Source organism: Sinohyriopsis cumingii, chromosome 15 (assembly GCF_028554795.1).
Source record: "Sinohyriopsis cumingii isolate HCF-2022 chromosome 15, ASM2855479v2, whole genome shotgun sequence".
NCBI classification, from domain to species: domain Eukaryota; kingdom Metazoa; phylum Mollusca; class Bivalvia; order Unionida; family Unionidae; genus Sinohyriopsis; species Sinohyriopsis cumingii.
The window spans coordinates 136,611,774-136,629,943 of NC_142975.1; the positions used below are offsets into that span (position 1 = coordinate 136,611,774).

General features: G+C 37.8%; 1 protein-coding gene across 1 annotated transcript in view; it reads right to left on the reverse strand.

The window, feature by feature from the left end:
* The window catches only part of LOC149782858 (uncharacterized), a 34,862-nt gene that overhangs the window by 12,352 nt on the left and 4,340 nt on the right, over positions 1–18,170 (reverse strand). The window contains exon 2 of the mRNA XM_089934392.1: positions 1,356–2,090. Coding sequence (XP_089790518.1) covers positions 1,356–2,052 — 697 coding nt within the window. The 5' untranslated portion in view covers positions 2,053–2,090. The remainder of the gene's footprint in view (positions 1–1,355; positions 2,091–18,170) is intronic.

Consider the following 18,170-nt stretch of genomic DNA (forward strand, 5'->3'; position numbering starts at 1 on the left):
CTATCTTACACTAAACCATCCAGGTTAGTAATATCAACAAAAAATATAAACATTATCGTGACCGTCTGCAGCTGACTCTAGATCAATGATGAATTTCCACACATTAATCATTAGTGACGTATGACAATAACGACAAAAAGTATTAATAATCCCTGTTTTCTAAATGAATTTAATATAGTACACATTTTCTTCGCAATCTTTTCTGCTTTCTGTTCCCCCTTTCCTGGCATGCATAACTACACAAAAATGTGGAGTAAGAGAGAAAATGAATTTAGGCTGGATTGAAAAAATGAAATAGAAATTACACGAAGTAACCTACAAGAATATGGTTCGTCGTAATCATACGTGCACACTTTCATTAGGATTTATCAACAGTCTTATCTATGATACAAAGTTGCAAACCATGTCAACATTATACGGTAAATTTCTTGGTTACGTGGTACATATACTGTGATGTATTTAATGTATTGTTGTTTCTTAAACATATTATAATGTTTTAAAAATTGATTATTATTAATTAAATATGAAAATGTCCAAAGGCCGGCCGCTCTCTCCCTCGATCGATCGAGAAGATATGGGCTACAATTTATGAAATGACGAGCGTAGAGGATTTTCGTTTGTGTCATCTCATGATGTCGCTAGACTTACGAATGACGATAAAAGTTAAGTCAAACGGACCAAAGGATGAGAGAGACAGAGACAGAGACAGAGTTTTATGGTCAGTGGTCCTGATACTAAAGCAGAATAATGACTTAGATCAACTGTAAATATATTAAAATATTTTAATTATCTATTCTTGGTTCGTCATTTTGCTTAGTTTCTATTCCATTAATTTCCATGCGCCGGTACGTGATGGCTAAGTGTTCATGTGAATGGCGTAGCTAACCAAGCTCTTGTAGTGCTCTACTTTCATCATTAAAACCATCTTTCGTGTTTAAATCATAATTGTGTGTGTATTATATTGAATTAATCAATGTCAAGAAAAATAGAAACTAAAAAAAGAACATCAACTTATTAATTTGCCAAGGTGATTGTGAACAGCCACAAAAGGCATAGAAGTACATTCTGTAGCGGACACACTTGGGTTTTGTGAGTTCATTGACTCGGTCAATATACAGCTGCCTGTAGTAAATCTTAATTCCGTTCAAAGGGCAAATATATGTATTTGTATTTGATATAAATAAAATATATGCATAGTATGTACGCTGTATCAATGATATACCACTCGTTGAATAAATTTGTCATTGAAAGAAAACTCGGTAAGCCTTGTTTCCTCTTAATGAAAAAATTACACATTTCCTGGTACATCATTGATACAGCGTACATAATATAATATATATAATTTGACTACATACCTCCAAATTTCCAGATGTCTACGGTTCGATTCGGCTTCGGTATCGCCAATATGTCTTGTACAGACTGTTCAATATTGCCCTTCTCTATGTGAAGTTGAGCCCGCAGTTGCCTGGCTGCAAGGTTGAGAGGATCAGCATCTAGAGCTATAGTGCATTGTCTTATTGCATCTTCTGTATTTCCCGCCAACATGTTCGTGTGTGCATTCATCAAACTTTGCGCTGCCTCTTTCTTCTTAATAGGATCGACTATCGTACCGGGCAAACGGCTGTCCACTTTATACTTCTTTTCTAGAATTTCTTTCTCAAGCAGAAAAAGTTCTTGATCTCCTGGATACACATCTTGCGAACACAAATGCACAGCATTGTAGTCCTGCTCTTTCGCTTCAAGACCCATCTTGTCAAAGTGATCCAGAAGTATCTTTTGGAGATCTATTAGTTCTTCGGTGATGATTTTATTTTTGGGGTCAATCTTCAGACCATCCCTGTAGAAATTATAAGATTCCTCGAACCGTTTGAGTTTCGTGGCCGATCTCCCAGCTATGATGCAGGCCTTGATATTTTTAACTTCAAGTTGAAGAGCTGACTTTGCATTTTCCAGCGCTTTGCAGTAATCTCCTTTATCAAAAAGGAATTCTGAGTTCTGCAGAAAACCATTAGCATCACGATGTCCATTAATTACAATGACTTCCTCTGACATTTTATCGTTTCCAGTTTTCCCTTCGGAGCTCACTTAAACTAAGAAGAAAAAAAACAACATTAAAATGTGTATATATACAGATGCGGACATAACAGTACATTCAAATATTGGCTATCGATAGTTTTAAAAGATGCTCATTTCCATATGATAAAACATGTACGAAAAGTCTCATTTCTCACTAAATTGTCTATTTTTGAAAGCCATCCGGTGCAAATGTAGAAGAAATGTGCTTCACACTCGTAGAGATTTCAGGCAATGTATGCTTTTAAAAATCTTAGCAAATATCCGACATGGTCAACTGGACTGACCTCGATCACATTTCCCAACTGTCAGAATTGAATATTAGCAGATGTCAGTTGCAGAGTCTGGTAATTATTCTGAATTTAAACTGTGTAGAAGTAGCAGATATTAAGTCTTATTATATGCTCATTTTTTTCTCCTTTAACTTTATATAGTCAGAATCATTCAGTATTTTACGATATTGCACTCGCGCGTACTTCATATTAAACTCACATGAACAAAGGAGCTACTTTCTATTGTAAACAATCAATGGACGCAGACGCCAGCACTTTTGACTCTTTGTTTGGTCTGTGGATGAAGTAAACCAACTGAATGAACTAAAGCAGATGGTTCGTGGACTGCCACATACGAGCTGATTTGCCACATTCCGCGTTAACTTTTTTGATACAATGTTTCGGACTTAGGCTAGCTATCGACGCCAGACAGTGTCCTTACAAATAATATGCAAGTGACAAGGCATAATCTGTCTTTGTTTAGCTGATAATAAGAATGGCAGAAAATATACTGACAGTTTTACATCCTGAATTTCCTAAAAATGAAGCTTCTTAGTGCTGCAAATCCGAATTACATCAGCCATATCATGGGTTCTCAAGCTTGATTTCACATTTCGAAATTGTACTGTAATTTCGACTATATTCCAAGTGCAATTACATCCTCCTTACTGCACTCAAAATGAAATAAACATATTCCATAGCGTCTTTTTGATAATTGCAATTGATAGACTTCATATCTTGCCCACATTATGATTTCAAACATTCAATGACAGAACAAAAAAACTTGCAGTTGTCGACACGCTGCCCCGTCGCCGCTGAAATCCGATGTACTTCATGTAGAATTAGCACATAAATCCAGTCCATGATTAAAAAATTTCGTAGAAACGACAAAAATACAAAAATCTATTCATTCCAGATCAAATGGAAAAGTTGTTGCAATGCGCATTCATTCACAACATGACTCCAAATTTCAGTCTTAAGTAGACCAAAACGCCATTTTCTTTCGAAAGTTATGTTTAGCGCGCGACTAAGTTCAAATTTATCTGGGCGGAGTTATGTGCGCATTAATAATGTTGTTGTGTAATGATGAATCTGCGCATGTGTATTTAGTTTGGAATACGGCATACTTTCAGTTACTTTAGTTTCTTGTAGTGTATTTTTGTTTACAGAATTAAGTCTTCGGTAGAATAAGAAAACGAGCATATAACAAAAAGGTTACTGCGTTTGAATAGGAAAATATGACCTTGTTTTATTGAATGGATATACTTCACTCCCAAGGTCGTTCAGTATTTCCATCCGAAAAACTCGTTCATATTTTCCCATACAAATACAGTAACCTATAACACACAAGCAGCCGTTCAATGCACATCAATTATTTTTCATTTCCGTGAAATCTACAGATCAACAATTTATATTTACTACTGTCAGAAAAATCGAAAATTTAAACTTAGAAGGCTAAAGCTTTCAGTTTGATGGCAGAAATATTTTCATGAGTTGTCTCCCTTATTAACCCCGCACTGTTGCGAAGAGCGGACACGTTTATTCTGTACGTGAGTGCCTCTTTTCTGTTATTTTCACTGTTAATCCTTCATCCATCCGTGACAAATCTGACAGGAGCTTCTCTTCCCGGGCCGCCTGGAAGTTTGTATCAAACTTTGAAGCCCCGATATATAAATTTCTGGAACAATTGTCGAAAAGAGGCTTATTTTTAGAACTGAGTTGTCGCCGCTTTACTGTCTACACCGGTTCGATGATTTTATTGAGACAGTGTAGGCAAGATATGTGGCTATTGTAGCACATAATACAATTTAACTTTTTTCATCCAGCACATTTTGGGGGACATTTCTTCAAATATTATAAATGCTTGGTTTTCTTTGGTGGAATAATTCATTGCCCGGAAGGCCCGAGCAACTAAAATTACTAGGCAACCATTTTTCCCAATGCGAAAGTCCGATTGGGCAAGCAAGAAATAGTATTAAAAGATTATCAATGTTGCAAATTATTATGTAAAGTTATATCCAGCATGCAAACATTTGATCATTAAATTGTTCTCCGTGTATCTACAAGAGAGTGCCCGAATTATTTCTATATACCTTATCATTATTGGTTAAGTGTTGGGCGATTGCTATCGGTAAAAGGTCACACAAATGCAGATGACTGCTACTATTTACTAGATTTAGTAATCACAATCCAGATAGCTAGGGCCTTAAGATATATTTCATATTTGGCACGCCACACCTAATGTGTATGCTCTTGTAAAATGCTTCATCGTTCTGATAATAAATGGATGTTCGCTCTGGTGCATGTGTCAGTTGTTTCTATTCTCTAATTTTAGCACACAAAAGACACAACGAGATTGAAAAATTAAACCATTCACAATTGTTTTGCATTCTTGGATAATGCTAAATATTAAAATCACTTGGAAAGTTAAATTTACCCAACAATGATGTGAACTCAAATGAGCATGTAATATGGATATATTTCTGGTCATGGTGGCAAAGTACTAGGATGGTAACGAAGCACAAGACACCTTGACAAAAAAGAAATTGTTCGATTGCATTTTATATGCTGACATCAAATAGCTTAAATGTGTGTACCCTTGTGTGACACTTTCAATTAGCAAACCAAAATAAATTTAATTGCAGCAATCTTGGAGTAAAGTGCACGAGTTTACCAGGCAACCAGAAAAATCTGCTTGGCAACCTGAGTTTCAAAGCTTCTTGTCAATGTACTAACCATGGATTTTCAAAATTCTCTCTCTCTCTCTCTCTCTCTCTCATATCTATATAATCAACGTATTGTTTTCGTGAAGAAAGATAAGTATGTTATACATAAACACCTACATTTGTAAGCGTGTCTCTGCTGCCAAACAACAGGTCGCGACTTCGAATATAAGTAATCAGAAAGTATAGCACATGCCTATTCGAGTTCACATTACTGTCATTGTACACTAGCGGCGGCTGCATCCCAATTTTTACAATATTTATTTGTATTTTTATGTTTCGACTTTCTTTAAAACTCGCAGAACCCATTTTCTTCTTTTTATACTTTTTAAGAAAAATTTGAATCTTTACAATTTAACACTTCGGTCCTAGGACGGGCAATAGCTAGTATTAAGTATCAACACCCACATTTGTCTGTTATCCCTGCTGCCAAACAAAAGGTCGCATCAAAATTTTTTACAAATACTTTTTGTACTTTTATGTTCAAACTTTCCTCTAAGCTCACTCATCCCAGTTTTTTTTTTATTACTTTTTTAATTGCTGTCTTAGACTGGACAATTAACCAAGTCAAAGAAATATTTTCCTGTTGACTTAGCACTCTGGTTTTAAATTCTAAGTGTTTAAGTAAAGATTTTTTTTTACTGCTACACCGATATGAGAGAGAGAGATAGAATAATAATCTCTGATTATCCGCCTCTTGTATGAATAGTTCCAGACCTCTACTCTGATGTAATATATACAGCTAGACCCAGTTATTCTACGTAATATATCTACATGAATTAATTAGAAGACACATGCCGGGAGCTGCACTGGATTATATTCCAGGGATTTTCGTGAAATACGTCGATTCGAAACATCTGCCAGACTAGTAGTATAATCACGTAGATACCACCTGGAACTAACATACTTGTATATATAAGTATCAATGCTATTGTACTTCATCCACCGTGATGCGTGTACAACAGTACGAAAACCACGTTAATTCAACTAACTAACTTCATCCCTACATATACCTCCCTACCTACATACGTACATTTTTTAAGTGTACCTACTCACCTACCTACCTAGATAGATAGCATATGTTGCTATATATAATTACCTACCTACTGGTGTGTGTGTGTGTGTGTGTGTGATTTGGATTTTCAACGTAGCTTTAACAATTTTCCAATCATATCCCTACGATATATGCAATGTGACAGATGTCTATCACTGGGGCATCATGCCACGGACATGTAGCATCATACCCCACCCAGTCACATTATCCTGACACCACGCCGACCAGTCTTAACACTCTTAATGCTGAATGCCAAGACAGCAGCTAGTACCATTTTTAGTCTTTGGTGTGACTCGGCTGGGGTTCGAACTCGCGACCTCATACATTACCCACTTAGGCCACCGGAGCGATCTCTACTGTTTTGTATACTTTTCTTACACAATGGGCTAGTTATAACACTACACTATTGATGCGTGTTTCTTTTTCTAGTTAAAACAAAAATGTGATGACTCGTTTCACCTTTTTTCCTGCTTAGCCAATCCATAAAAAATATCAATCAATTGTTTGGTGAATACATACCATATTTAAAGTTATACAAAGATTCTGCACGGCATTTACGTATTTAAAGTTATACCATGATTCTGCATTTAAGTAAAACATTCTGCAAGTTCACGTGATTTGATTGATTGTTGTCATTTAACGACACATGAACGAATAAAAAATTATATTGTACTGAGGGCATTGGAGTAAAATGTCTTGTCGATCTGAAACACCACGACGGTGACCAGGCCTTGTCTTCCCATGATTTGAACTAGGCATCCTTCTGATCGCAAGTCGAACACGCGAACCAGTGATCCATCACATCTAAAGTTTGCATGAAGACCAAGTAATTACAAGAAGAGAATATTTGTTCCATACTTAACCACGCGCAGTATGTCATTAATAAAATAAAAAATATCTTTTTAAAAATAAACTCGGAAGAAAGCAAGAAATTAAATATGCACATGCTAACCATATTTGAACGTGTATAATTGAAAGACAAATTAGACCTTGAAAGGGAGAAGTTACGAATGGAGCACAATCTTAAACTTAAAGAGCTGGAGTTAAGAGATAGAAAGGATAAAACGTCAGAAAGACGTAAATAAAAAGAATGAGAGCCTCCCATTCAAAGTCAAACTTCAAACTACAAACATCTAGCGAAAGATGATATTCGTACATTTCTCTCGGAATCTGAAGCCGTGGATGATCATGCAAAATGGGGTGAAGAAATGAAAACCCTGCCACTGAGAACGCTGCTGACGGGAGAGGCAGCATAGCAAACAAGCAAGAGTTATGTTAATCTAAGAAAGGCCCTGACCTCATGAATATTTTAGCCAGTTAGTTAGCATAAGGGATGTAACGAAACATACAGAGGTCTGATGGCAGGTATGGAGCAGTATTTAACACGGTTCATTGATATTCGTGATCCAAATAGATCTTTAGATGATAAATACTTCTTGAAGGCTCTCCCGCCTGTACAGCCCAATGGATAAGGCGTAATAAGGGCAGTGTGTCTGTTGTCGATGTTGCCGAGGACTACGTTTTGTTGTTGTTGTTGTTGTTGTATGGTTTAACGCCATTTTTCAGCACGATAGGCTATACATGGCGGCCAGTATTAATGGTGGAGGAAGAACCCGGGAAATCCCCCAAAAGAACCACCGACCCACGAGAAGCTACTGGCAAGCTTTCTCACATACCCATATTGGCCGAATCCGAGACTCAAACCCACGCAGGCAGAGGTGAGATAGCAGTGATCCGTAACGGAAAGCGCTTTAGACCACTCGGCCACTCGGGGCCCCTGACTACGTTTTGCTAATCAATTGCAGTAAGTTCGACCCTAAGCACAGCCGACAATAAGCACATAACCAAGCATCAAGTTCACCTCATTCCAAGAAAACTGGTTGGATAGAAAGATCCTATGGAGAAAAAAAGGTGCTATAAATGTCACCAGAAGTGTCATGTTTTGCATGATTGTCGCAGCAGAAATAAACAAAATCAAGCAACCGACTTTGTCCACAATACCATTGGCGAACGCTTAATAAATGTACTGTAAACAGTGAACAACAAAGTATCGTTTGTTAAAAGATACAGGTGCAGAAAAGACCTTGATACGTGAGGACCTTGTTGATAAGTCACGTATCCTTGAAGGACAGAACATAACACACTACACTGCCATTGGACAGCCCTCTGATGCGAAATTAGCCATAATAGATTAGACACGCCATACTAAAAGGGTCATGTCCAGGTTGGATTGGTATCTTACTTGGCAGCGCAAGCGCTGCTGGGTATGGACATTCTACGTAGGAAAAAAAGGTCTATGGAGGTAACAACGAACCAGGCAAGGGTGCGGAAAGAGGAAGCTGACGAAAGTGAAAGAAAAATAACAGAATGTGGGGTCCGATCCCATGGATTGGACAACGAACATGTGTATAGGCTATTTTTGGACGAAGATAGTGATCATGGTCCTGATGAGGACGAGGATGACATCCATCGTGAAGATGATGCTGATGACAAGAACCTGTCGGTTGATCAGCAACACAGTGTTAACGTGGAATAGATTTCTCAGTATCAAAAGAATGACAGCTCGTTGGCTGATGTGAGAGAAAAGGCCCTGTCATCTGAAAGTGAAGCAGAAGGCGTGGACAATGCATTTTCCTGGGAGCACGGAATTTTAAAACGGAAGTGGAAGTCGTCGGATGGAGAAAAATATGGGATCCAATTAGTTTTCCCGAAGCAATTACGTCAAGCAGTGGTGGAGATGGTGCATGATAGACCCCTTGCTGGTCATCTAAGAGGGGAGATTACGAAGGCAAGAATAACAACTGAGTTTTATTGGCCAGGAATGTTTGGGGATATTCAGAGGCACTGTCAGGCCTGTGACATCTGTCAAAGGACAGCAAGGAGAACAGGGAAGGAGAAAGCTCCAATGGTGTCTCCAACAATTGTGTCTGACCCTTTTGTTAAGATTGCGATGGATATCGTTGGCCCACAACAGCGCACAAAGGCGGGGAACAAATATATAATAACCATCGTTGATGAAGCCACCCGGTATCCGGAAGCAATTCCTTTGAAGGACATTGAGGCCAAAACAGTGGCCAACGCTTTAATTGGCCTATTTAGTCGGGCTGGTATACCTAAGATTATCCTTACAGACCAAGGGACCAACTTCACAAGTACTCCTCTAAAAGAACTCTACAACATGTTGAACATCAAGGATATAACAACCTCTCATTACGGGCCACACTCCAATGGAAAGGTCGAAATATTTAATGGCACACTCAAAACTGTCTTAAGAAACTGTTCCACGAACGGTGAAGAGTGGGATGTGATGCCTTACGCACTGTTTTGCTATAAGGAGGTACCACATGAGGTAACTGGGTTTCCGCCGTTTGAGCTGCTATATGGTTGGCCAGTAAGATGGCTGATGGAGATTCTTGATGATCTATTCACCGGTGAGGGTGAGACACAGAAGTCAGTTGTAGAACACGTGTTTTCAATTCGGAAGTTAAATCATGGCACGAAAAAAAAAATGCTACCGAAAGGAATTCAGGCCCGGAGATGAGGTTCTAGTTTTGCTTCCATCTGATGCATCGAAGATGAAAGCTCACTGGAAGGGACCTTATCGTGTCATTCGTAAAGTCAATGACGTTAATTACAAGATTAACATTGGTGGTAGGCGAGGACAAACAACCTACCATAATAACCTATTACGTCAGTACAAGCGAGTTGTACTGTTATCAGCGGGATTGACCTCCCACTGGCCGATGTGGAGAATTTGGAGAATGTCAGTCTGAATGGCAGACTGACGAAAGAACAGCGAGAACAAGTGCGAAAATTATGCTCTGAGTTTGAAGACGTGCTAACTTCAAAACCAGGCAAAACCAACTTGATCACTCACAACATTCGAACAACAGACATTCCAATCACGCAGAAAACCTATCGTATTCCCCATGCAAAAAGGGCTGAAGTCAGAGCTATAGTAGACGAAATGTTACAGCAAGAATTTATAAGACCGTCTACAAGCCCATGGAGTTGACCAATTGTACTTGTTCAAAGAAAGATGGAAGTCTACGACTTGTGTTGATTACAGAAAATTGAACATCACACTCTTTGATGCCTATCCTATACCAAGGATAGACGAACTGTTCGAGAAGTTGGGAAATGCAAAATATATTATCAAACTCGACATGTCCAAAGGTTACTGGCAGGTACCTCTGTCTAAAGAAGCGCAGGAGAAATCTGCTTTGTGACACCCTTTGGACTTGACGAATTTACTGTTATGCCTTTCGTGATGAAAACTTCACCTGCTACATTTTCGCGCATGATGGACTTGTTGCTGTCCAAACTACGTGATGTTGCATCTTTGATGACATCACTATCTACAGTGAGACCTGGCATGACCACCTTCAGGATCTACGAGCAGTCTTGGAGATATTGCGAGTAAACAATCTGACAGTTAAACCTTCCAAGTGTGACATTGGAAAGGATACTATTGTTTGTTTTGGTCACATTGTTGGTGGATCACAAATTAAACCAGACGACGCCAACGTCAAAGCTATGACTGACTTCCCACTTCCGACAACAAAGAAAGAGGTTTGATCCTTTCTAGTAATGGTGGGCTATTATAGAAAATTCATCAAGAATTTTGCTGAGCTCTCTGCTCCACTTTGTATTTTGACAAAGAAGGGAGAGCCAAATAGTGTTACACTGGATGAAACAGCTGTTAAGTCATTCAGTGGCTTGAAGAATGCACTTTTAAAGGCACCTATCTTGATCAACGCTGTTTTTGAACACCCATTTCTACTGCAAACGGATGCAAGTAATGTGAGCATTGGAGCTGTTTTGAATCAGTACAATGACAATAAGGACGAACATCCGATAGCGTATCTTAGCCGCAAACTATTGCCCAGAGAGCAGAATTATTCTACAGTTGAGAAAGAATGCCTTGCGATAGTATGGGCGATATAATCTCTCCCCTACTACTTGTTGGTGCTCCATTCAGTGTCGAAACTGACCATAACCCGCTAACCTGGCTAAGCCAAAACAAAGGAAAAAATCAACGGCTTCTGAGATGGTCCCTGTGTCTGCAACCATATGAGCTCACGATCAGTCACCGTCGGCGAGCAGAGAATGCAAATGCTGATGGATTGTCACGTGCTGGAGTCTAAGACCATGTGTTTTAGTGTTCATTCTTGTTGGACTTGTCTGAATTAAGATCCATGTGAAGATGTGTATTATATCTTATGCACTAATTAAGTACTCTCATAATGCAGATCAGTTTGATTTTGAGTGAATCCAGAATGTTTGTTTTAGATGTTGTATTCGGAATATGGAAATATTTATCGAGTCATTGTATGATTGCACTGTATGTTATTTGATAGAACTCTACGAGGGCGATGCTAGAACTTTTAAATTTCATGAAGTTAAGATAATTGCATAGAACTGTATACAGCCAAATAGTGACTCTTCAATCTTGCTTATCCATCCTTTATAATTTTGTTCGAAAACTAAAGTTTTCTCTTAAGGGGTGGGGGAGATGTTACCGTCATATTAATGCTTAACATTTCCCTCAATTTAATGTATAAACATTGATTATCATTAAAGCAAGAGACATTGGTGTATATGGTAGTTTTAGTTTAAAGGATTTTAAAGGAGACTAGAAATCAAAATTTTCCTTTTACGTATGTAATTCTCTACAGATTTTAATTCGACTGCAATGTTTATAAATTAAATATCGTAAGCGGGTAGTGATTATATTGCGTGGAAGATACCACGATTCCGTAAATTGCCGAGTTTTTCCGAGTTTTGATGAGACGACAGATCACGTGGTACCGTGACGCTATACTAGCCAGTCCTCGAATGCAAACATAAACATTGGCGAGCGAGGCAGACAGGAGACCACATTTGGGTTGCACATTCAAAAGTTGAATCTGCAATCTGATATAATAGTTTATGTACTGTACTGGTAAGTGCTAAAAGAAATTTGTTAGGCACAGGCCCCGGGCTGGTGACTTAAATAAACTAAAGTCCTGAATGAAATTCCACAAGCCCGGACAGTTCATACCTGTCAACTCTCAAGCCGAGAGAAAAACCTTAATATTTTGGGGGTATTTCCTCTTCTACCTCCCGATCTCGTAATATCTCTCAATTTTGGGCAGCGAAGTCCCGAGTATTACATTATGTCTGTCAATTTTCATTTGTCAGAAGAGAAAACCCCAACCCCAAACCATTTTTAAATATAACGTATGCAATCCACAGTCTAAACTGCCACGCTGCAGACATCGTAGCAATATGGCTGAAAAATTGTTAAAGCTACGTTAAAAATTCAAATCACATGCACACACGTCTAAACCGACACTGGACGAAATAATTAATATCATACAACAGTTTTTTTTTCTTTCTTTTTTTCTTCTTCAGTAGATAGAACGTGAAGATTAAACATTATTCAAGTAAATTTCAGACTTTTTAAACAACTACAACAGTACTATAGTATTAAAAAAATTAAAAGAATAAAATTGTCACCAATTAGCTTAAATGAATGATCACTTTGAAATTTTCTCTGCAAACAAAATCGCATCTCCATTTCCGCCAAAGAATCTCGGCCAGTTAACACCTGACATTGCTCTACCGTATATGAAAAGTTTAATTATCATGATTAAATTACAAGGAATAAAACAAAATATACCATGCATTATATGTGGCCCGAAAGAACTAATTCTGAATAAATATTTTATTCAGCAAACAGTGTTACATGCATTAAGACTTAAACCTAAGGAAATAAGGTGGGGCATAAAACGTGAGAAAAACAGTTGCCACAAGTACGGTAACTTGTGACTGCAGATTTGAACTGTTAAAATTAAGTCAATGGCATCGTAAGTAACAACAAAATAGGCATCGTTTATTTGGTAATCAATTGCTGGTGCTTACGCATACACACACTGTCGAACATGGTTTCTTTGAAGTATGTCCGAAGGGCAGTCTTTTTCACAAGATCAATGCAAGGATAAGGATTATGTTCATTAGTCACACCGGCTTTATTGTTTGCGTACTTAAATCAAAACTTTAGCTATTTTGCAATTTAGCCAGAACTGACCAGAATATGCAAAAGGGGCTTGTCATGGGGGAATAATAAGGCGTATCGCAGGGAGAAAAGGCACGTCAAATGGGCGGTCGCACATTGGGGCAAGGGGGGTGGGTCAATAGTCCCCCCCCCCCACGTTCTATTGTCAGACAGTTAATGTGAAACTTTGACCTCTTTTTTTTTAATCGCTGCTTTTTAAACTGCCCGAGGAATAGTTTTATATCAGTTCCAATTATTACGGATTACCATTTATGCATGCTACATGTATACAATGCATTTTTTAAAAAATTTTTAATTTTTATAAGATTACTGAAAATTGTGTTTTCTCGAAACACGACAGGTTTAGAATCTTATTTTTAGAAAAGTTTCCATTTGATTAAAATCAAATCTAAATTTCACCTAGGACAGTGGTGATTTGATTTAGATTGTGCCGTGTTAAGGCATGTATGTCAACATCTTGAAAATACATTTACTCATTTCACCAACGCAATCAAAGTTTCCTCAGGCAAAAAATTTTTGTTTCGACAAGCCTGACGGGCACCTCAGTTTGAATACAGGATGGGCCGGAACTTAAACCAGAAGGGGCCCAGGGTGTCGGGCTATCAGATTTGTTTTTAGCACTGCTGTTTTTAGATAAAAGATGTGTGGATTGATTGTTGCATTTTGTGGTCACTTACTCGTCCTTCTGCCTGTTTTCGTAACTCACACATTTAACACTTTTCCCAGGATTTAAAATGTCCAAAGGTATGTCTGGAACAGCGCCAACTTTTAGTCTAGGCCTAGCATTTGCGTATCTTTGAGCTGCTATTTTTTCATGGTCCCTCCCGTAACATTCCTTTGAGAAATGTAACGAGCACATAGTGCTGTATGGTGTTGCTTTGAAATCGACTCGTTTGTAATAATGTACCCATTCTTTAATTATGCCTTTATCTTTCGGAAAAGAAATTTTTTATTTTTTTATGTCAACAGGCTTTTCTTAATGTTCTATTACACCCGTAAGCAACGCAAAACGGTATTGTCTTTTACTCTGGCAACTCCCACTTGGGTTGCTGGAGTCGCTACTATGACGTCACATCCCGAAAGTAACCGAATAGGCGCGAAAATTTTGCATACGAGGTCACGGAAATTCAGCTCCTAGAAGATAGGCCAATATTTAAATATTGGCATTACGGTCGCAGATGATACTTCAGAATAAGGTTTTCTGCTATAGTACTTTTATTATTATTCTATATTTCCATTGGTTTCTGGTCTCCTTTAAGCGGTCAGATATGGTAATGTTAGAAACAATTTTTACATAGTTCACACATCTGATACTGACACAGATTCTGACCCATAGTATCTGCAGTCTTTATATTGTCATCATTGAATTTATACTGTTAATGAACCCTGACTTTGTCTCCGTTCTGTAGTTTTGATAAACTATTCCCCTGGTGCAAACCTACCAGTCTGTTCTGTGTAAAGGACAGTCGTCTTGAACCCTAGCTTGAGTGTACATTCAAAATTGGCTGGGAATCTACTTTGTGTTGGATGTTATTGTTTGCAACTTTTGTACCCCGTAACAGAGTGACATGGATGCTTTAGCTCCTTAAATTTCGCCAACATTTGCTGATGCAGCAACAACGACAACAACAACAAAATGTCTAGAAAGATATAGGGCTGACAAAATTATCGTATTCTTTTTCAAGCATCCGGACAAACAATTGTACTTGCATCTGATGAATCAGCCCTCATTCTAAAGAATCTGCATCCTATATCCATGATTTTAACATACGGTCAATCTGCATCCTCTATCCATGATTTTAACATACGGTCAATCTGCATCCTATATCCATGATTTTAACAAACGGTCAGTCTGCATCCTATATCCATGATTTTAACATACGGTCAATCTGCATCCTATATCCATGATTTTAACATATCGTCAAGGGCCCTTTTTCATTAGGGAAAACACTCAGGGTATATTGTGCATCATTTCATAAACTGTCAAAAGACCTAACCGTGAAATGCCTAGGGAATAATATTGGGAAGGCTTTGATACAAATACTACCTTGCTGTTTGTGATAATATTCCATCCTCAAAAATAAGTTGATTTAAAAGGACGGTATCCACAATCAAAGTAAAATAACATAAGAGCATAAAATGAAAACAGTAATTCAACTACCCGAACGAGCAGGCCAATATAAAATGAAGCTTCCGAATGGTAAAATAAAGCGATGACGTACACTTATGTGTGTGTGTGTGTGAGTGTGATTTGGGTTTTTAACGTAACTTTAACAATTTTTCAGTCATATCCCTACGATGTCTGCAGTATTAAAGTTTATAATGATGTCTAGCACTGGGACATCATGCCGCAGACATGTAGCATTATGTCCCACCCAGTCATATTGACCTGACACCAGGCCGACCAGTCCTGACACTGACATCTTAATGCTGAGCGCCAAGCGAGGCAGCTGCAAGTCTTTGGTATGACTCGGCCGGGGATTGAACTCACGACCTCCCGCATCCGAGGTGGACGTACACTTATATATAATAATTATCTGGTTGTTCGCTTTTAAAATGGATTTGTCACTCAGCTCCTTTTCTCACTTCTAGCGTGTGCCAAGGCAACTTACCAAATCAAGATAGGTTTTTGTAAATTCTGCAGTTCTGTGCAAAACCAAGTTTTCTTTTGATGATTCTCGTTTCTTTAGATATCAACTGCAATCATAGTTCATTTGAACATTTTATGCATATATTTGTATTTGTTTATGTATTTGCACATTTATATTCAACGAGCCTCCAATCCATACTTACACAATGCCCAACTTTAGTAATTGCTGATGAGGTCCATTTCAACGCAGAAAGTAAATCCTAACTTTTGCACGTTTTAAAAATAACAACGAAATTATAGAAACTCCCGGGCTCATTATTTCCTCAAAGGCATCTAAATAACTGCCATTTTCTGTTCGTGAAGAGAATTTATATTCTGTATTTATCAGGAAATTCAAATATTTAAATTTGAGACTTTCAACACGTGAATGTTGTTTATGGATATCTATACAACAAAGTTCTTGCCATTGGCTGTGGTTCGATTTGGAAACAAAAATACAATAGGTATTCACAACAAAAGATTCATTATCATGTCTTATTCAATTGAAGTTTCTACAATTTTGAAATAGTATAATATTTAAGAAGAACGATGAAATAAAAATTTTAACCATGGAGGGTAAAACCAGATATTCTACAAATTCCAAATGAAACCGATCTCGAATGTGAGGCTACCATTTAAAAAGCCGCCAAGTTCCTGCCTTAAGTTGCTCTCTCATAGGTAAACTTACTGGGAAATAAGCTGTCCTATGCAGTTACTGTTCTCTCGAAAGTAAACTGTCCGGTAAATAAAGTGTCAAATACATACGACAATTTTGTCACGAAAGTAAACAGTCTGCGAAATAAGCCGTCAAATACAGTTACTGTACTCTCGAAAGTAATCGCCTGGGAAATATGCTGTCCAATACCTGGCTCTCGAAAGTAAACCGTCTGGGAAATAAGCTGTCAGATATTTACGGTACTGTGCTCTCGAAGGTAAACCATCAGAGAATTAATCGGTCCTATACCTAGGACACTTTGCTCTCGAACATAAACCGTCCGGGAAATAAACTGTTCAATACCTACGACACTTTGCTCTAGAAAATAAGCTGCCCAATGCCTACGGTACTATGCTCTCGAAAGAACAGTCTTGGAAATAAGCTGTCCAATATCTAGGGTACTGTGCTGTCGAAAGTAAACCATTTGAAGAATAATCCGTCCAAAACCTACGACACTTTGCTCTCGAAAGTTAACCGTCTGGGAAGTTAAGTTCAGACGTAGAAGAAACACTAATATTAGAAACTATCTGTCAAAATCAAATTATATAACTATGTTTCTATTATGACACGAATTAAATATTTTCTATTAATGCTGCTGTATAATGCACTGATTTAAAGAATATTTGGCAAGTAGATAGACAGACAGACAGATCGACAGACAGAATTTGGTGTGTGACAAGAATTACTGTGCTCAAATTGCTAAGAATAAGCACAGGCACAGTTTACACAGATCAAGTACTCATAACGGATTACAGAGCTCTTGAAGTGGATGCATGCTTAGACAGAATTGCCATAGTTAGCAATTAACCGACAGGTTAACATTTATTTATAGCACAAATATTGCGAAATATACATGGGTTACGTAGTGAAAATTACACAACGAAGCTGATTAATATGGAAACAGTTACTTTCATTGTCGTTATATTTTGTAAATTGTTACGACTCTTTGGTCTTAAAAAAAAGTAACAAAAGAACGAAAACCAACAAGTTTTGTAAAATTGAAAATATAATAATTTTCTCTAAAATACACAAGTAAAAATGTAAAAATAACTTACTTTACGGTGCATGAAATGCTCTATATGTTCCAAAAGATTTTTTTTTGTAATTTAAAGGTTACAATTCATAAAATCAGATAAATCTTAGTATTGTTTGCACTACAAACTTATCTCCACGTTTTGATTGTTTTCTCAATAGCGCGTTTTGTGATTTAAAAAAAATTGGTTTATAGCCAATTCAGTGTGTACTTTCTTTTATTTTTTTCTACAAAATACTCATCTTGATGGAAATTTGTTGCTTTCTTTGTAATACGTCATATTTCCCCTCCAAATTTCGCCAAGCCTTCTTAGTGGCGAAGTAAGACAACTGGTCGGTAGATCCTCCAAATCTGTTGCATGTACATCGTCCGAATTCTATGATGATGTACGTATATCGTCCGAATTCCGTGATGCTGCATGTACATCGTCCGAATTCTATGATGCTGCATGTACATCAGAATTCTATGATATTGCATGTACATCGTCCGAATTCTATGATGCTGCATGTACATCGTCCGAATTCTATGATGCTGCATGTACATCGTCCGAATTCCATGATGCTGCATGTACATCGTCCGAATTCTATGATGCTGCATGTTCATCAGAATTA